At 55.7% G+C, this 21,106-nt stretch overlaps 1 protein-coding gene across 2 annotated transcripts in view; it reads right to left on the reverse strand.

The window, feature by feature from the left end:
* The window catches only part of PMEPA1 (prostate transmembrane protein, androgen induced 1), a 53,577-nt gene extending 39,829 nt beyond the window's left edge, over positions 1-13,748 (reverse strand). Inside the window, exon 1 of one of the 2 annotated variants that reach the window (XM_064573392.1) lies at positions 13,134-13,748. In XM_064573392.1, coding sequence (XP_064429462.1) covers positions 13,134-13,242 — 109 coding nt within the window. In that variant the 5' untranslated portion in view covers positions 13,243-13,748. The remainder of the gene's footprint in view (positions 1-13,133) is intronic. The other variant, XM_064573391.1, reaches the window with a different exon arrangement.
* Between the last annotated feature and the right edge of the window lie 7,358 nt (positions 13,749-21,106).

Genomic DNA, 21,106 nt, shown 5'->3' on the forward strand with positions numbered 1-21,106 from the left:
GATTCGGGTTACAAAAGCTTTTCCCCACGGAGGCAGCCGACATTCCACCCGTGGACAGTGACTTCTCTGGGCCCAGCGTGGCCCTCGACAGTCCCCTTGCCCTGGTGAGCGGTGCCACCCCGAGCCTCCCCCACGCTCGGGAATACTCCGCATGAGTAAAAAGGCATCACCTCGGATCCACATTACGCGTTGGATCTCAAAGTTGGGAGACTGAGCGAGAAGAGCCAAACCAGAGGAGGGAGCATCCAGTGTGACTTCATGTATCTGAGTTCTGCACGAGGGAGGACCGGCCGGCAGTGCCTGCTCCAGGGGATGGGCGCAGACCAGAAAGTGGCGAGGGAACCCTGTCCAGGGACGGAAGGTTCTACGTCTCGGTCTGGACAGGTGTCCCCTACATGTTTGCAGCAGATGACACGTATGCACTTGGGGTCTGTAACTGACCCCTCAATGAACACATCGGAGTGGGGAAAACACGGGCTCCAGGGGAAGGTTAACAGCTTAAGGGAAAAGAAGGGACAGCAAGTGACGTCTGATGGGCTCTTCCTTCCGGCAAAGCCCCAGGTTTGATGATGCCCATTTGACAGAGAAGAAGATCGACAAGAGAAGATGGCAGAGCAGGGAGACGAGCACCAGGGACAAGAAAACCTCCGGTCCAGAAAGAACACTCTGCCTTCAACTGGGGGGGCCTACCAGTGCCGTCTCTACTTACCTTCTCCCCCTCTGCCCCTTGGGCCAAGAAACCTTTTCCCAAAAAAGTAAGGTGCCACCTCCAGTGAAGCAGAAAGCCTCGCACAGGTCGCCAAAACCCCAGAAGGCAAAGGTTGCGGGCAGTTCAGTGGCAGCCCAGGTGGGAACCCAGGTGGGAACCGTGTCCGGCCAGCCACAGGGAGCAGAAAAAGAAGCCAGGATGCCGAGTGCCCACCCTGATCACGGTGCTCACCAAACCCCAGGCAATCCCCCCAAGTCCGAGGCTGGCCGGAGGCCTCGGGGGGCACTGAGCCGTTCCAAGCACCCGGTGCGCAACACAGCACCTGGGTGAGCCCCGTGCTGGGAGGCAAGGCCAGGCTGCCTCCAGGAGGGAAGCCCATGAGTGGGAGCACTGTCCCGGCACACCCAGAGTCCCTGTCGGTGTGAGGTGTCCTGGGATGGCAACAGTATCAGAATCAGGCCTCCATTACTAAGAGAAGGGCTTTGGGCTGAAAACGGGCCTTGGTTTTCTCGTCTCCCTCCCTGGACCTCGGCTTAGCTGCGGCCACATCCGAATCACCCGGAGGGTTCAACATCCCGGCTGCCTACCCTGCCCCAGTAACTGGCCTGGGGTGCACCCGCGCATCAGGCTTGTGGGCCCCCAGGCGGCCTTCCTGTGCAGCCAGCACCAGGAACGGCTGAGTGCAGAGGGGGCCGGAGGAACGCCTTGCAGCCGTGAGGTTCCCTAAGCTCTCCCCACCCAGCCCAGCCCGCCCAGCACCCCACAGACCATGGTGACCCCTCTCTCCCTTCAGCTGCAGCTCAGTGCCAATGCCGGACAAATCCCTGCTCTCTCAGGCATCGCCGGCAGGTGACCCTGCCAAGAAGGGGTATGGAGAGGACTGAACCAGGCGGCTGGAGAAGCCAGAGAGACCACACCCTTGCAGTGGGGACGGGTGGTTCTGACGTTTAGGGGATGGTGGGCAAAAGCACCAGCTTCGGAGCTCCGAAGCCCAAGTTCAAATCCTGCCCTGCTCCTCGTGAACTCCCACACCGTGGCATGTGACCTACCTCCGCCCCCTCAGCTGCACACAAGGGGTTGCCCCAAGGACAGTGAGGCAGGGCATGCAGAGTGCCGGTCAGCAGGAATAGCTGGGGTGTGGAAGCCACAATGTCACTGTGGGCAAACACTAAGAAAACGATCAAATAGACAAAGTTGCTGGGTGCTGGCTGCCCACTCCCTGAACACTCCCTGCCTCCCAGCCTCTCCCCTTTCTTGTTCTTCTTCCCAAGCCCCATCCCCCTCGCCCGAGTCTATTCTGGGGAAAGGGTCCAGAGCTCATTCTCACTAGAGTGTAAAGGAATGCTGCAGTGTGCTTAGGGTAGGGCTCAAGATATCCAGGGCAAAGAGGCTGTTGAGGTAAAGTGGAGGCTTCAGTGACATGTAGGTTCGTGACCCCGATTTTAAAGAAAGACAAATGAAGTGCTGTTCAGGAGCTGGGGAGTAACAGGAATGGGGTCTTTCTGCAGATCTCCCCTTGCACAAACAAGCCTGGAGGTCTGGGAGGGACCCAAGCCTGAGAGCTGAAGGCAGGGGGCTGGGGCACTCCAAGGGGGTGGCACATTCCTAGAACTCACAAAAGGGACTGCCCCTGACTTGTTTTGTAGCTCGGAGGGAGTCCTACTGCCCTCACGCCTCTCCCCGCTGGACTGCCCTGCGCAGACAACTCCCAGCTTCCTTCTTGAGGATCATCTACGTCACGGTCAAGTCCTCTCGGAGCCCCGACTAGGAGTGGACACGGGAGCACCACCTCGGGGAGAGTCTGAGCCCAGCAAGAGTGGATGATGCTATGAATGAGCAATGTCTGTCCCGGGCAGGAAGGGCAGTACGGGACCGACAGCCACGCACTCACCCCTAATCCACGCCCGGGAAGATACAAAGCCACTCAATAAAAAGCCCGTGTTTATGGGCTGGGTTCTCCTCTAAGTAAAGGGTCCCAGGAACTGGGGATTCACAAATTCGAGAGCCGGGCCCTCATTCGGTGATCCAGACACAGCAGGATCCAGAAGAGTTAGGCAGATAGAGAATCACCAGAGAAGCAGACAGCGGGGAGAAATATTTGTCAACTATACACAAGCAACTCTGGGATTACGCACTTGGAGGCAGGGCCTGGATTTACACGGACAACTGGAAGTTGGACTCATAATTACACCTCTGGGCTATGCAGCAGGCAACTCTAATTAGCCTCTAGGCGGGAAGGTAGTGACAATTTTATTTAGGGCCAAAAATAAGCAATAAAATTAGGCAAAATGAGCCGCTCCACGCCTAAGTTCCCACACTTTGCAGAATAACGAAAGGCTTGACAATTGCAAACATCTAATAATCGTCACTGTTAGGAAAATCGAGGGGAGGGTGGTGAATGGCCTCTGACTCTTAAGCCTGGACATTTAAACTGTCTCATGGTGGGCCACGGTTGATAGAGTTTTGTTTTGTTTTTTTAAAAAGGCAACATTCTCTGCATCTGTGCCTTCTTGACAGGAAACTTAGCTCCAAGACACCGACGGGGGCGTCCCTACGTGCCAGCCTGCTCAGGAAGCGGGATCCATAAACACGGGCAAGACACATCCGAGAGAGGAGCGTATTTAGCTGTGATCTATCGTAACGATCACCAGCAGCAAATGGAGTGGCGTTTAAAGGGCCTGTTGGTGTTATTTAATCGGTTATATTCACCAATGTAATCGACACTCTCTCCATCATCTCAATACACCCTCCTCTCCCTCCCATACAATAAATAGATTAGAAAAAATAGTTTCCTTCTATGGCCGTGACCCCATCGGCTGCCAAGCTCAGCCTGGTATGAATCACTCCGGGCTCACCGCGACGGTATTCTCAAATGACTGAATGATAACGGGGCTGCACAGACACCAATAAATGAATCATGCCTTCCGCAAGACCAAACCTTTGGCTTTCACAGACACCAATTACAAAGTACAAAGAAAAGAACAAAGAAATTACTCAGGGTGTTTGCGCAAAGTTGATTCACAGGTTTACAGAATTATCACCAACTAAATTGTTTTTAGGAAGGCAGTTAGAGCTATGACCAGCTCCAGCACATCATCAGCCTATCAACATGGGAATTTGCAAAATGGGGTGGGCCAGCCACCAAAGTCTTACAGGGCTCCCGGGACCTCACTTTCTGTCTTCTCCCGGCGGGTTCTTTAAGACGTTTGTGAAATCCTCAAAATGTGCAGCCACATAAGTGATGTAGAGGAGTAGGGCACATATACACGTAGTTTCAGTAAAAAATATTGTTACTCACTTTTATTTTTCATTCTTTAAGTTCAGCAGCCATAGTAGAACACAGAGCTTCCCTCTTGTGTGACCAGGATTTTCAAACACATCGTCTACACTAACCAAATGCTCACACAATTTCTCCATGCACAACAACTGCGGATCGTTCAGGTCAAAGCTATTTTACCTACTATAAAACTTAGGGTGATGAAGAAAGAGCATTCACTGTGGCCACATGCAAATTCTGAGCCTCTCTAACGAAGTGTGACCTCTGGGATGAATCACCCTCACAGGCCTTGGGTTGAACCCTGCTGGCCAGGCTTCCTGGACAAGCTTCTGCAAAGTGTGAAAGCATCCCCATCAGGGATATCAGATCCTCGTGGGCAAACCCACACAGGAGAGAATAAAACTGAGCTTACACCTGGCTTAGGCTCTCAGGCCGCAGTCCCTCTTACCAGCAGCTGCCTGGACCATCATGGGTAAAGCCAGCAAGTGCCCTGGGCAAAGCCAGCCCCTGGCAGTGACCAGGTAATGAGGGCCACTGGGACAGAAAACCTCTTTCAGGAAAGGGCAGTTTGCTTTCCCCCTAAATTTCCTGGAAATCTGACTCAGCTCCCCACTTTTCTTTCTTCCGAAGATGGAGCCCGGGAACCCTGATTGGGTTCCCTGGTGGACTCCTGGGCAAAGCCAGGGAAGGCTCAGGGGTCAGTCCTGGGCACACCTGTGGGAGGCAGGGTCCCCACTGTGGCCTCCAGTCAAAGGACCTTAAAAGGCAAGTCCCCTAGCCTTGGTGGGTGGAACGCACACATTTAAAAATATTCTACATATTTTAAATCATAAAAATATCTATGTATCTTTCATATATCCAAAAATACGTTGTTTTGTATTTTTTTTTTAAGATTTTATTTATTTATTTGAGAGAGAGAGCACACAGAGAGAGGGAGAAGCAGGTTCTCAGCTGAGCAGGGAGCCCGATGCGGGGCTCGATCCCAGGACCCTGAGATCATGACCTGAGCCGAAGGCAGACGTTTAACCGACTGAGCCACCCAGATGCCCTGGTTTTATATTTTAAAGCATATATTTCTGTATTCCTAACCACTGACACCCAAACAAATCCATTGCTTGATTTGTCACTTTTCCCGTCCCCCAAAGCCAGGGATGATGGAAACACCATCATCTCCAGGAGACCTAAGGACCAACAGAGACTTTCCCACCCATGAAACCTCCGTGACCGGGATCGATGGCTCCCCATCGGTCACGGGGCAGGTGAGGAACACCATAAATCCGCTCATTCGCCGACCGCTTCACTGTGTACTGACCATCTACTCTGGGCCACGAGTCCTCACCAGGACTCAGCACAGCTGCCCCTGCCCCCATCACCACCAAAGTCCCCGTGAGGGACAAAAGATAGGGGACAACTTCTCCAAAATTAAAAGGCAGGGTGGGGACTGTTCAGAGGTTGTGTCTGTCCATCTAGCCCGGGCGAGCCCAGTGCTGCGTGCCGTGGAGAGCTAGCAGGTGCTTCTAGGGGATGGTGGGGCTTTAAGAGCTCCAAGAGCCAGATCCTCGAGGCCAGAAGCAAACTTTATCCGGCATCCAGATCCCACGGCCGCTGGGGATTTTATACTTGCTACCAAATAATTAAAACTCTTTTGCTACTAGAGCTATTTCCCAAACCCACTGACACGATACTCATTGATTTTAGTTACAATACGTCTGAAGGGAAAGAAATTCAGACTCCACGTTCCCCGAGGCTCCGGACACCCTCACTAGGCACGGCAGGCACCAACTCTAAGCCAAGTGACCCACCCCTTCTTCGTCCCACCCCCAACCCAATGGAGAACAAATCCATATTAGAATCTGCCGCAACGTCGGGAAGATGCTATTACCCCTGAAGCCTCCCCAGGTGAGTCACGGGAGCCACGCCAGCTCCTGTCAACATGTGGCGTCTCACCGTCGATGCCAGCTCCACTCGTGGGTGACACCGGGTGGGAGAGGAACCCCCAAAACACTCCAGGTCTAGAGCAGGTGTGTGCAGGAAAGAAGGGCCCTACAAATTCTCCCTGTGGGGCCGGGGGCGGGCGGCGGCTGTGCCTTCCTGTCATTTCGATGCTCTAAGCACTGAAGCAATCGGAAGAGAGACCTCGACCTCCCAGGACAAGCCTGGCTGAAGCAGGGGAGGCAGGTCTGCCCCTCAGTGCTCCTTTGACATTTCCAGAAGCGATGGTGGCCAGGAGGCGAAGGCACCATTCCTGCCCCCAGACGGTGGAAACTTCCTTGATGCATTCAAAATACGAGTTTGTGCCAGAGGCACCTTTCGGCGCTCAGGCCACTGTCTTGCCCACCTACGAAGCGGGTGCTGGTCTTCCCTCCATTTGACGGGGGTGCTGGTGGTGGCCCGGGAGGGACGCGGCACATGCCCTGGAAAGGATGGTTTTCAGAATCTTTATCTTGGCTGCATCCTGTCCAGTCTGGACTCTTCGTCCAGCCTACCTATGTGCCCTGCCCAGGCCCCCTTCCTTCCCGCCTCATCCACATATGGGGTCTCTACAGGCTCGGGGGACATGCCGAGCAAAACGGGCACAGTCCCCAACCCCTCCGTGTCTGGTGACCACCAGAAGCAACACAAGCAACAACGAATTACATGATACCCAACACAGCATGACAGGTGTGACAGGAGAGACCCCCGGGGGTGCTCTTGGAGCCCAAACAGGATGACGGGTCTGGGATCCTGGGGGAGCCTCCCTGGGAGAGGCTTGGAGAGTAGCCTCGTTTCCGTTCCCTCCCGCCCCCTCCCTGGAATAAACTCGCTTTGTGTCTGCTCACTAGCAGGGCAGCTCCCAGAGGGCAGGGCTCTGTCTATGGGGTCCTGGCATTCCGCAGCACAGCCCCTACGTGATGACGCACTGAATGGCTGGGCACCCCCTTCTCGACCCAGATGGCCTGGAAATCAGGGTAAGGTGAACAGATCTGGTCCCCCCGGGAACAGCCCTGGGCCAGTCAGCAATCTTCTGCCCCAACATCAGATCGTGGCGGTACTGGGGATGCAGACAGAGACACCAGCTCCTCGCGCAGCCTGATAAGGGACACCCGTCCGAGGGACACCTTGCAAACGAAAGATAGCCAGTGTGCTGCCGGAGTGGAATGGCCCTGACTGTGCACCCAAGATCTGTGAGCGTTCTTCCCCAGTGAATGGCCCAATGTGGGCTTGCAGTCTTCGGACGAAACCTAAATGACCACTGCCATGTCGAGTCTTGCAAAGGTAAGGCTGGGGCTCGGGCAGTCGATGTGGTGTAGTGGGGAAGAAACCTTGGGAGCATGAGCGTGGGGGCAGGGAGCTGAGGTGTGAATTCCAACAGAGCATCAGTTCCTGGCTGTGTGACCTGGGGCAAATGTCTTACCCTCTCTGAACCCCTTTTTTTTTTTTTTTAAATCTGTAAATCGGTGATAGCCAATAGCTCTCTCACAGAGCTGTTTTGGAGATTGAGAAAAATGCATCACTAGTATTCCCGGCACATAGTAAGTTCTCCAGATCCAACTAAGAAAGCGAGTAGCACCAAAAATCCATCAGTCACACTGGAAACAGAAGAGAAAAGCCATGCTGTGGCTCTGGGAAGGCCTGGGGATGCCCCAACCCTTTCCATGCCCATCCCCGGGCACTGAAGCCCCTGCTCTTGTCAGAAAGCCATTCTGGGACTTTTCCCAGCTTGGTGATAGACACTTCCACCAGCACCTGACAAGGCCCTGACGAGACCCAGAGGTGTCACAGTTTGGCTCTGTCGTGTCACTCGAAGGGAAAGTGAGGTTGATTGTCAATGCTCCAAGTTGTCATGACTTCGTGAAGGGGTGCAGCCCACCTCGGAGAGGGGGCAGGGCAGCACGTGAAGACACAGGTGCTCGGAGAAGTCAAGCAGAAGATGTGCCCCCACCCCACCTCACCCCACCCGCCGGGGGAAACAAAGATCAGGGTCTTAATTTGATGGTTCACAGCCTATATACCCTCATTTGTTAAGAACTGAAATTAGTTTTCAAAAAATGGGAGCCTCAGACCATCACTCATTTCTGGGCTTCGTGCTCTGGGTCTTCTTCGGCATGGGACCTAGTGGGGTGTCTGGATGTCAGGGTGCTACTTACTTCACGGCCGAAGTTTTGTGCCTCCCAGGCCCACCTAGCCCCCGGCTTCCGAAGCTGGCAGTCGGCTGCGGGAACCCAAGGGGGTCCCTGACAGACCTTGTGGGGCTTCCTGCCAGCTCTGCGGTGGGCCTGGCAGGGACAAGGTAAATATTCAAGCCCCTCCACCTTCAAGGTCACGGTCCCCACAGGGGCCTGTTTATTCCAACATCCCCGCCACTGCCAGCACCCCAGCCCCAGGACGGGGAAACCTTTTTCTGGTGCCAGCCTCCTCATCTGGCAGTGACCGCCAGGGAACAGGACAGAGCGGACAGTTGAGACCAGTCCTCCCCCACTGTCACCACCAAGCCCCATGAACACAGAGCTGCGCAGACAGCAGGCCACACTCCACAAGAATAACTTCTGAAGAGGCACAGCCCCCCAGCACGCAGGAACTCCTGTTACCCCACTTTCCACTTGGACCACAGGACAACCGGTAAGTTCTGGAGCCGGGCTGAGCTTCCATCTCCCTGGCCCCCAGTCCCACGCTTGACCCACTGCAACCCACTGAGAGATCAGGTCTGTGGGCAGGTGTCGTGGGGCCCTCAGAGCAATAGAAGAAAAAGAACTGCCAATACTTAAAAGCCAAGAGTTTTACATCAAAATCCAGCCGCCCGGGTCCCTGAAACGAGAGGTCTGGCCACACAGGGCCCACGTGGCGGCTGTCCCCTCAGGGAGGACTCACAGCCCCAGGTCTCTGTAGCCCACCCACCCCGAGCCACGCTTCCTTGGCCGCGGGGAGCCCGGGGCACAGCACGGTGCCATCCTCCTCGCTCCCGGGCGCACAAAGAGGGGCGGGCACGCCTGCACACAGGGCCTCCACGAGTACCCCTAACTGTGCACTGGCATGCACACACACACACGTGCATGCATGTGGACACACGATACCTTATAGAAGCACAAAGCAGGCCCTGGGCTTTGACCGCCTCCTCAGCCCGCGCGCCATGCAAGCGCCCCTGGCCGGCGGCAGCACGGCCTCCCGACGTGCACTTGGAAGAGTTACTTCTCTTTGGGCAGGACCCCAGACCGCGAGTCCCCTGCAAACTTGGTCTCTGGATGATAAAAACCCAAAGAGGAAAAGCCACGTGGCCCCTCCAGCTTGGGCCCTACCACTCGTAAGCTCCTCTACAACACGGTTTTACATGTTAACCACTGCGCAAACCAGGAACGAGGACGCACCCCGGGCCGGGACGCGGTGCGGGTGGGTGCTGGGCGCACCTGAGCTGGCAGGTGCGGGGCTGCTGTGGGGCATGCGCACCTTGCTGTCCTGTTAAAAGCTGTGGCCACCTCGACCCTCCCCAACGGACCTCGGCTCCGGGGCAGCTGCGCACACCGCTCCGTTTCCTTCTCCTTGCAAGGGAGAGTGCACCGGTTTGCACAACGTCAAGTGCAGACTGTGTGCGTGCACGCGGGAGCAATTACTTATTCTCTGCCTTGACAAACACTAAGTTCGGCCCTGACCCTGGGCCATGCTGGGGGGTGTGGCTGGCTTACCCCAGACCTCCTGGGGAGCTGTGGCCAACGGCCTGACCTGAGATCCAGTCTAGGATTTGCACCTCAACCTAAAACCCAGTCAGTCAGAAAACATGTGGGTTAAAAGTCCCTGCTCAGAGGGCCCATGGGGGAAATAGCTTGAGCTAAACGGCCATAGTTTAAACCAAATCCTGAAATAACTAAGCTTGCTCAGTGCCAGAGTCTCTCCTCCTAATAAATGTAAATCCCAAGGTGAAAACCGGGAAGCTCCTCAAGACGGAGCCCCCATCCTTCCTGCGTGGTACACAAGAGGCGCTCAATAAAGGCCAAGGGAATGACAGGCAGGCGCCAACTCTGTCTGAGCGTGACAACGGGCCTTCACTGGGGCTGATCTCTGAAGGAGACTGAGGTTCAGCTCCCGGCAACTCCCTTCCACCCTCCGGCCCCCTGGAGAAATAACTGATTACAGGCAGGGGCTAGTTTCTAAGAGAGACAGACCTATAAAGAGGTCAACAAGAATGCCAAGAAACACGCATGCCAGAAGGAACCCTTTCCTGAAAAGTCGCCTGGCCAACTCCCTCCTGTCAGCTCTGGTGGGCTGTCACTGGAGTCAGCTGTTTTTAACCCCAGGACCCCTGGCTTTTTTAAAGAACAGCATATTTTTCTGTGGGGTATCTTGGGAACGGTGAACTCCCATCAGAGAGCATCCCTCACCCCTTGACTCTCAGAGAAAACTGGGGCCCCCGGAGTGCGCTCGCAGTATCTTGTATCTGGCTTCCTTGGAGACAGACCGGTTCCCACCCTCCCAAGTGCAACGGGGGTGGGGTGGGGGGGATGCTGCTGATTTCCTCCAGCCCCCAAGTTCAGGATGGACCTCCTGTGCGTCTCAAGTTCCAAATTCAAGAGACAGAGTGTGCGCTTCCCGAGAAATAACCTTGGGTCTGGGTCCAGTGTGCGTTCAGGACCAGGGGGCAAAGCTTTCCATTGCCACCTTCCCTCATCTCTAAAACCTGAGCTGGCCAAGGCTCCACCCAGCTCTAGATTTGGGGCAACTGAGCGACACACCAGGGACCCAGTGCTGTTCAAGGGGAGGGGAGCCACTTCTGCACTGGGGCCTCCAGCCAGACTTTGGAGGGCAGAGGCCCCATCTTGAAGGCTGGTAGAATTTTTTATCTCAACCGTCAGGGTCTCATTTTTCAGAGGAGGAAACTAAGGCAGCTTAAGGAACCTACCAAGGGCCACCGGGACATTGCCCCGCAGCCCAGCTCCAAATCCATCTTTGATGTTCTGTGAACTCCTATCACGTGAAATGTGGCCTTCCTTCCGCACTTCAAATTTTCCTCCCCATCTTTTTGTACAAAGAAACTCCAGGCCTTCAGGCTTCCTCACCAGACCCTTTCGGGGAAATCTGATTAGCACTTGCAACAAACTGTTACATTATACCTGCATTTTAAAGATCATTTCCCTTCCTGCCCTGGGCTTTCTTCCAGTAAGTAGGGGGCCGTGTGTAAAAAATACACCGCGCACAGTGACTCATGTTCCACCCTGGGGCCAGCTGGAGCAGGCCAGGGTTCCAGGCACTAACCTCCAGGGTCCTGCTCACATGCCCGACCCAGGCAAGCACACAGGTTGAAGGCAACGGATTTAACAGCACCTTGGTGTCAGCCAAAACATCATCAGGGCTGAAGAGCCCAAGAAGGGACAGGAATAAGGATGAATTTTTTTTAAAGTTCTGTACAAAAAGGAAGGCCAAGAGCAAAAATGCCCATGCCCAGTCCTCATAATGGTCAAGTTCTACACAACAGCGTGGATCCCTGGGGTGGGGAGTCCCCTACGGCAGCTTTACCAAAGGGGGAAAATGAGGCACCGAGGGTGCTGAAAGAGCAATCCATTTAGCACTGGCGAGGCCCTCTCCAAACATGTGCGAACATATTTTAATAATATCCTCGTGCATTTCATTAGCCTCCTGAGTTCACAAAGGGCCTTTGGGAAGCAATCTGGTTTAATGCGACTCAGTTCCGCAAACGCTGGCTCTGGGTAGGTTCTCCTCGCACCTTGCTGGCCTGGCGAGGGGCACTCGGGGGGTGGGGGTGGGGGGAACCAGGCTTTCAATTCTGGGACTGGAGGGCTCCATCCATGGAGCACTCATGGATGGAAGGGCCCACCACCAAAGCAGGCCAGGCTGCCCCAGGAGGACCGGTCATGGGTTATTTTTACCTCTTACGCCTCACTGTACAAGCTCAGGGGCCACCAACTGTGGCAGCCGCCTGCGGAAACTGGCTTATGAGTCACCCAGTGACTGCCCTGCTCAGTGGTGGCCGCCTCTGACTCCTGGTCCCAGCTGGAAGCAGGCTGGCCCTTGCAGGGGAGGGCTGTGTGCTCCCTTGCCTCGGGGGGCTTAGAGGTGAGGGTAGGGAAACTGAAGCCCTGAGAGGCAAGAGGTCCCCAAAAGGATGGGCTGGGGGAAGGGGTCCAGGTTAGAAGGCACTCCACCCAACCCAACCTCCACCTGAGTGGGCTATGCATGGCGGAAGCAGAGGCTTATTTGTCTCAACTTCTGGATGTATAGGGCGAGTTGGTGCCAAGCTTCCAACACCCCCTCCCCACCCTCGGTCTACCTCCTCCTTTCAGGGCAAGGCAGTCCCAAACGCAGACAGCCCCAAACTTTGACTCATTTGTAACCACGGTCCCAGCCAGGCTGAGCCAAGCTGTCCAGACAGAGGCTATTTATAGGTGCGTCGGGGACACAGACACTCACACAATGAGACACACACTCCGGATCCACCTTCGGCCAGACCCACCAGCGCTGAGCCCTGGATTCAGACACCCGGACACAAATGGCCCCCAAGCCCCCAGAGCGATGCACACACTCAAAAGACGCACCCAGACCCGGACACAGGCAGAGACGCAGGAAGACTACAGATTCCCGGGACAGACTGCGACCCAGACACACAGACACAGACACGGAGACGCGCCAGAGCCAGCCAGACACACACAGACACGCACACTCCACATACGCAAGGAAACCCACTCACACAGACCGACACATAAGCGCCACGCACACTCCAGACACACACCCCGGGCCCCAGACACCCCGCAGGCCAGACAGTGTCTCACACGCCCGCCACCCCCCTTCCCCCAGCCAAAGTTGATAAAGAGCCGGCCTAATTGCTCCATCGAGACTGCCCCTTAGGGAAATAAAATGGAAACTTCACGGATCCGACCGCCCAGCCCTCCCGCGCCGGGCGCCCCGCCGCCCTCCGCGCAGCTCGGCCCGGGGTCCGAGTCCCAGCGGGCGGGGCGCGGGCAGCGGGGGCCGTGCCAGGCTCGCCGCGCCGAGGGACAAAGCCGGGCCGGCCGCCAGCTGCCGCGAGCCAGGAGGGCGCGCCCGGGGCGCAGGGCGCACGGCCCGAGGGGGCGCGCACGGCCGGGGCCCCCGCCCGCAGCTGCGCCCGGACTCGGGGTCCGAGCCGGACGGGGCCTCAGGGGAGGGGGGCGCGGGGTCACTCACTGATCTCCATGCTCTGGAACAAAGAGCGTTTGCAGTTGCACGTGCAGGAGACATTGGGCTGCCCGGCGGCGAGGGCGACGGTGCTGTTGACCCCCATCAAGCGGTGCATGGACGGCGCGGCGGCTCGGCGCGGGGCGCAGGGGGCACGGGGGCGGCCGGGGGGGGTTCCGGCCGGCGCCCGGCGCTCGGGCCCCGCATGCAGGAGGCGCGCGGCGGGGAAGGCGCACCCCGGCTCGCCGGGCTCGGGGCGCCGCCAAGTTCCCGGGGCGCCGCGGCACTCAGTGCGCGGGGCCGCGCTCCCCTGCGCCCCCCGGCCGCCCCTCGGCAGCCCCGGGGGCGTCGACAGTGCCCGCGGGTGGCGTCCGGGAAATGGGCTGGCAGCCGGGGCGCGCGCTGCCGCCGGGGCTGAGCCTCTGCTGCTGGCTTCCCGCAGCCGAGCGCCTCCGCCGCCGCCTCCTCCTCATTCAAGTCCAAGGAGATCGGGTTTCGCTCCGAGACCGCGGTCGGAGGCAGGCAGACGGTCTGACGTCAGCGCTAGACGGGGCTGCCGGTTCCCACCGCGCGGGGGCCGGGGAGGGGGCGCGCGCTGCGCCAATCCCCGCCGAGGTTCCCCCGCACCCCCTTCCCGGGCCGCGGGGCGGGGTGACAGGAAAGGGGGCGGGCTCTTAAAGGGCCAGAGCTAGGCGGACCGCGTAGACCCGGGACCAGCGGGGCGGAGGAAGGGTACAGCGTCCCCGCCCCTACTGGGATCAGTTTGGAACCCCTGGCCTGAACACGCGGGTCCGGGGAGGCGTGACTTGTTCCCACACTCACCCCCGCGAGTTGCGGGTGCGTTCTGGGACCCCGGAGTCCTTGACCCCGGTTTAGGGGAAGCCTGTCCCCTCCCAAAGGAGGTCCCTGGACTCTGGGTACAGGGAATTGGAGAAGATGGGGGAAGTCCTCCAGATCACCCATTACCTGATTTCGCAGGAAACTCTCCGCCTCCAGGTCTGCAGCCCCACGAGGCCTCTAATCCCCTGCGCCCCCTGCGCACTTTAACCCGACCCCGAGGAGGTCGACTAGGTCAGACTGGAATTCGCATAGACACGCCCCGGACCGCTCCGAGAAACTCCCGGGAGCCCTTGTCATGTAAATACATGTCGGGGACTTGTGTAACGTCCCAGCCGGCGGGGCCCGGGGCGAATCCACTCCCATTGTCTGCTGCCCGAAAGGCCGCCGGCTGGGGGGACGCGCCTCCGGAGTTCAAAAGCGGGGGGGGGGGGGAGTGCGGGGGTATACTTTTATTTCATTAAGTTTTAATTACACAAGTGCTAGAAGAACACATTCTCCTGGTTTAAAAAGAAATGAAAATATTACGTCAGAGGTCCTCTCCCTGACACACCTCCAAACTCTCAACAATTTGGCGTGTCCCCTCCGAGACTCTTGCCTAAATCTCTGTGTATTTTACATGTACTTGTGGAGTGCCTACCTTGGGCCAGAAACTTACCAAATATTAACGCAGCCTGAGTCCTACTCCCAGAGGCAGGAATATTGTTATCCCCATTTTAAAGACTTGGGAACTGGCCTGAGGAGTTGGTTGCTTAGGGCCATGCAATGGAGGAGCCTGGTTCTCACACAAGGCAGGTCCCCAGGGGTATCTGCACCCTCACATAGTTTTCTCCTTTAAATATCCACATACCCTGGCAATTACTGGAGTTTAGTAAGGAGCAGAGATCCCTTCTGTATTGGGGGAGAGGGGGGAGGGGTGTTTGAAAATTATTTCCTTTTAAGAAAGGGTAACCAGACCAGAGACTGGCAGAATCCAGAGAAAGCCAGCCCAGGAAGTGGGTGTGATCTCTCCAGGCCGCTGGTCACAGCGATGCCTCTTGCTCTCTTAAGAGGGCAGGCAGAGATCTTTTTGTGGAGGACTTCAGCTCAGGGGTGATTGGGTATTCCGGGCTTATGGAGGAGCTTTGGGGGTTGCCCAACACAGAGGGAGGTTCAAAGGTACTGACAATCATTTGTTTGGGAAGGGAGGCTCACTCTCAGAGCTGTGCCCAACCCCAGGGACTAGGAGGTGGGAAGCGCTCAGGGCCTGAGCCGCCAGGACAGTCTCAACCCCTAGCTTGAGAAGGGACAGATTTCACCTGCAGGTCCCCAATGGGGGAGGTCTTGCTGCCATTTGGCCTCTGCAGCTTGGAGGAAAAGCCCGGGGCGGGGGGGGGGGGGGGGGGGGGGGGATGCTGATTCTTGCTTGGGGGACCGTAACAATGTAGGCTGGGCCTGGGGATGACCGTGGATCCCACTCATTTCCTGGGCCAAAGAAGACCACCATCGTAGCCCCTCCTTTCAGCTAGCCCCTTCTTTCCCTCACTCAACAAACTCTCAGGAGCTCCAGCCCTCTGTGCTGGGAATTCAGGACTCCGGGAACAACCCCTGTCCTCTAAATCTCTCGCAGAGGCTCTGGCTGTCTGGCAGTGGAAAATGCCGCACTTTGATTGCCTTGGAAATGAAGCAGCATTTACTCAATCAAGGCTGAAGCACCAGCAGGCAAAAATAACCAGTGAATTCAACGGATTAAAAACAAACAAACAAAAAGCACCTTAGCCACAGCATTGACCTCTGGTTGATCGACCTGGGACAAGAGCGCTGGCCACATTTACTGAGCGCCTGCAGTATGGCGTCCCTGTTCTCATGGTGGCACCTACGACTGGTTCGTGGCAAGTGCCCTGGTTCCAAAGCTGGTTCTGCCCGGAGGCCTAAAGTGGGGTGTCGGGCGTGGCGGTCGCAACGGCATCTCTAAAGATGGGTGGGACACATGACCTTGGCAAGTCCCTTCATCTGTCCCACCTCAATTACCTCCTCTGCAGAATGGCATCCCTGATGGTGTCCTTGGCTGGGGTGATAGTGAGGAATGAAGGAGTCCGTGCCGTGAAAGTGTGAAGGAGGCTGAATATGTGTTAGTGGTTCTGTCATGGAATCCTCATGGCAACCAGGGGAGGGGGGAGCTATCGTCATTTTATTTTCCTGTTTTTCGACGAGAGGACTGGCAACTGGGAAGGCGTCACCCCATGACAGCATCCTCGGCTAAGGTGGGTAGTAGGAAAGGACAGAATTGCTTTGGGAGAAACATACGCTTGAGAACCCACACTCACGGGAGGCTTTGTGTGTGCCTGGGGCCGCCAGATAAATGTGAATTTCAGATAAATCGCAAATAATTTTTAGTATAAGTGTATCCCGTGCAATATTTGGGATATACTTGTACTAAAAATTTATGTGTTGCTTATCTGAAATTCACATTTAACTGTATGTCCTGCATTTTTATTTGCTGAATCTGAGTGGCCTCTGTGTACCAGGCACTGTGGTGTGGGGAATTCAGTGAGGAGGAAGACAGAGCGCACGGTCAGGCCAGGCACAGGAAGAAGAGTTCATAGCTCACTGATTCTGTCCAGGGTCACGCGGCAGGGCCAAGGTGTGAGTGGTGTGGTGTGGGAGCACTCACCCTACTGGGAGTGTGGGTGCTGAAGGCTGGGCCACCTCTGCTGGACCAGTTTGAGTCCATGGGAGGGAGGCCATAAGTCAGGGAAAGAAATTTCCTTCATTCATGCAGCAAACATTGTGTACCTATTCAGTGCCAGGCTCTGTTCTAGGTAGGTCCTGGACACAGCGCAACAAACAAAACAAAATCCCCATCCTCATGTGACATGAGGGGGGTGGTCACATGGGATAGGGAGCAGGAGAGCCTAGAGACTCACATGCAAACCCATAGTTAAACTAAGTAACTTCAGATATGGTCCTGATGTGCTAGAGGCCAGCTTGGTGATCAGGGAAGCCCACCCTGAGAAGGTGGCATTTTGTTCAATTCCTATATCCTGGGCATCTACCTAGAGCCAGGTACAAGCCCCTTCCCCCCTGGGGCTCCTGTGCTTGCAGGGGAAACAGACAACAAATGTGGAAACATGTAAGTCCAGGTGATGGTCTCAGAGAAGTGCCGAGTACAGAGCTGGAAACATTACCAAGGGACGTGGTCTGGATGAAGCTGGAGCCCAAGAAGTGGCCTCTCTGGGCAGGGGGGACAGTGGGGTGGGAGTCCCAGGCCAGGAGCAGCAGGTGCCCAAGGAAAACCCTTGGGCGGGGGTGGGGAAGAGCAAAAGGATCTTCACGGTCCCAGGAAGTCTGGGGTTCGGGACGTATTTCCCAACCTGGTTATAGGGCATAAGATTGTGAAATGGGTGTATGTCCTCAGGTGACCATCAGGACAGGCCTTTCAGGGTTTCCAGACAGTACAGTGCTGCTGTCTGCCCCGAGCGAGCATGGGTTGGATCTACCACGGGGGGATCTTTAGAGAGAAAAGATCCTGTCCATGCCAGTAAGAAGGCCTGGCTCCTAATGACACATCCCTGCTGGCTGGGTTTGGGTACAAGGCCAACTTCACAAGTGTGTGACCCATGCAGGTGCCAGGGGTCGTCCCTCAAAAGGGGCCCAAGCTTGGGTGAATCCACTACTGTCACCACCTTGAAATTCTTAATAATAACTAATTTTTGAATGAGGGGCCCTGCGTATCCTGTAGCTGCTCGGGTGCTGGGCCTGCCTTGGCAGCCAGCTGGGAGCCCAGGGAAGCCAGCGTGGGTTTTGGCTGGGCCAAGGGTGGCTGGCCGCGTCCTGACTATGTCCTCTGGGCATTGTGGAAAGTGTCCCGCTGAGTCAACAAAGGCCCCGCCCCAGCCGGCCGTGGGCGGTGGGGACACGGCAGATCTCAGCTTCCCCAGGTCCAGCCCTGCCCCTCACCCCCTCTTCAGATGCAGCTTTCAGCAGCCGTGGGGTGGTTTAACAACCTCTCCTCTCGACTGACCACCTTTGGAAGCTCCAGCTGGGTCCATTTGTCCCCAGATCCGATGTGTGGATTAATCGGCCTGCCAACATTCCCGGTTTAGCATCTTTGGACTTCCTGTTTTTCCATTTTGGGGGGTCCTGTTTTGCTTCCAAACACTAATAATGGTAATGTTTTTTAGACACTGCCTCGTGTACCAGGCCCTGTTCTAGACACGTCACATTCACCCATTTAAGCATTCCACAAATACGCATCGGGGTCTACAGTGAATTCATTGGATCCCTACAACAGCCCTATGAGGTCCAAGCTAATATTATGCCCTTTTGACAGATGGGGACACTGAGGCTCAGGGACCCACAAGTGAGGCAGGGCAGGATGTGAATGCAGGTACTTGGGCCCCAGAGCCCATGGGCAGACCTCAGCAAATGGTGCTTTCTGCTCTCCTCCTCCATCCTTACCACCTCTGCCCCGGTCCACTTGACCTTCACCACTGGGCTTGAGCAGCACCCTTCCCTGGGCTTCCTGGAGGCTCCGCCGGCTCTGTCTCACCTCGGAAGATGAAGAGAAGCTGACTTCTGCAGGGGAGCCCAGAAGTGGGCTGGGAGGGGAGGAGGTGAAGACCAAACTCAGAGAGGCACCTGCTGCCAGAATCCCACAGCGGTGACCTTGGCAGGTGGTTTCACCTTGCTGCACCTGCATCTCCACCCGTAAGCGGGGCTGGAAACAGTATTTCACAGCGAGGGGTGGCGTGAGTGTCAAGGCCTCAGCACTGGGACCAGCGACAGCCGACACGTATGTTGGCATGTTCACGGTCTATCTCCACTTGATTGGCAACCCTAGAGAGGCGGGTCAGTGGGCTTGTCACCGGATACACTGCTGGTGGGCATATGCTCGGGGTCTGGCATGCAGCGGGCACTTGGCAAACCTCTGGCGTAAATGACTGGTACGCACACATAATAACATACAAGTCACACTCGGGCTGCCTTTGCTATGTGCTGACAATTCTCTCTTCCCAACTCACTCACGCTTTCCACCCCACACCTCTTGTGTTCAGTCCCCTGGATGCCCGTCTAATGACAAGCTTCTAACCAAGTATCTGGAAGCCAGAAGCCTCGGCCAGTGCCTACGAAGAGGAGCCTCTATTTGCCTGGTACCAGACCAGAGCCAGAAGTCTTAACCATAAAGATGCATGGGGAGTGTGTGTGTGTGTGTGTGTGTGTGTTGTGGGTTTGTGGGTGTGCGTGTGTTGCATATAGGGGTGGGGTAGACACTGGTGCCTACTCATGCCGTGGGGGTATGCGTATGCTGTGTGTTCTGTTGGTTCTGTGATGTGTTCGCTGATACAGGACCTTAGCTCCTGGACAAATGTCACATGGTTGAGCTCTCCAGCCGCAAGCCAAAGAAAGCTGGCGAAACTGGTCATAGATGCACCTTCCACCAGGGAAGACATCTCTTTTCTCCTACCCAGTTTCTTATTTCCAGCCGGGGAACTGGTTTCTATGGAGAAGATAGGGCTTTGGGACCAAGGCAGGGAGATGAAGGGTAAGCAGAAGTGAAGGACAGAAGGAAACATTAGAGCCAAATCCTGTCTTCTGGCAGATGGGTAAACTGAGGCCCAGACAAGGACAAGGCCAAGGTCATGAGGCTGGTGAAAGGCACGGGGGAGCCATGATCCGTTTCTGCCTCTAGGCTGGGGTCTGCAGCGTCTTTGGTTACCGTAAATAGCTTAATATGCAGACCTTTCTCTCATAGGCTGAGAGAAGAAGGTTCCACTCCTTCAGACATGTTCAACTCCTGTCTGAAACACTTCCAGAAAGAACTGTGCATCGTTCAAGCTGATTTCACGGGCCAGACACACCAGAGCAGAAATGTTCTGTGTCTCTGTTCTCATGAAGGGATACATTCTACTGTTGTCAGGAGTGATTAATAATGTAAAACTGTGATTCTCGGTGGCATGAAAGGCATTCGGGGCCAGGCTGGGCTGCCTCGCTCTGCCGCTGGTTTTGAGGGGGTGCTGATGCAAAAGGGCTGGATGTGAGGGAGGGCTGTCTGCCTGGCTCGGGGCTGGGCCAGCCACCAGCAACGGGCCTGGTTCACACAGGCTATTCTGTATGATAGAGCCAGAGCACCAGGCCCTGGGGGCACATGGTGACCAAGACAAGCTGGGCTCTGCCTTCACAAAGTTTGCCCTCTGGGGATCTCACTTAGTCATTGACCTATTCCCCAAACATTGAATTCTGCATGACCAAAACTGAGGTCAAATGAGTACACACCACCACTTCTAACTTCCTGATCTTGATTGGGAAAGTTCATTACTGACCCCAGGCTTCAGTTTCCCCATCTTTAAAATGGAGATCACAAAGGTACTTACTCAGAGGGCTATAGGCAAGATTGAATGGGAGACGTGTTGGCTGGCATTCAGCATAAGGCATGGGCAGGAATAAGCTCTTGAAAAAAATGTATTATTACCGAATGCTCTGGGCTCTGGCAACTCTCAGTCTCATATAAAATATAAACAAACCCTAGAGTCCCCTTCTTCCCTTTGGAGAAGTTACCCCCAATGAAATTTCTCATGACTTTTTAGTTGCTTTGTTCAGCGTCTTTCACCCCAGCTAGACTGTGCCCTGTATGTTCTCAATGTCTAGTTCTGGGAACAGATGCTCAGATGTCCCCAGGGCCTCAAGAACACCAGACAGGCACTGTTGGAATCCAAAGGAATGGGGCATACATGGGGCCCCGTTTGTGGGTTTGTGGGTGTGGGAGTGATGGCCAGAAAACACCCTCAGCCCTCCCCCTGCAGGCCTCTTCTAGCATTGGAGATACGATCCCTTCCCCGCTGCAAAAGGAGCCCTGTGCTCATATAGGAGCCTGGGAACATGGGTCCAGGAGCTGGCTCCCAAGCTGGATGGAGGGGCACTGCATTTTTGAAAGGGGCATTAGCTACACCTGTCTGGTTCTTTGCTGTATCCATAGCTCCTAGCATCAATCGACACAGAACATACCCACTGAATGAATGAATGCAAAACAATTTTGCAATGTGTAATTAGGCCCTTAAGGTATGGGTATCCTCAGCCCCTGGTTATTAAAGGACAAGAATATTGATTGTATCTTCATTTTTAATAACAAAAATGCAACTAAATTAAGAAAAAAAGGGGGGTGGGGA

This window comes from Mirounga angustirostris, unplaced genomic scaffold, assembly GCF_029215605.1.
Source record: "Mirounga angustirostris isolate CCGP_5_RB_7025 unplaced genomic scaffold, mMirAng1.0.hap1 SCAF_10, whole genome shotgun sequence".
In the NCBI taxonomy this organism is placed as follows: Eukaryota; Metazoa; Chordata; class Mammalia; order Carnivora; family Phocidae; genus Mirounga; species Mirounga angustirostris.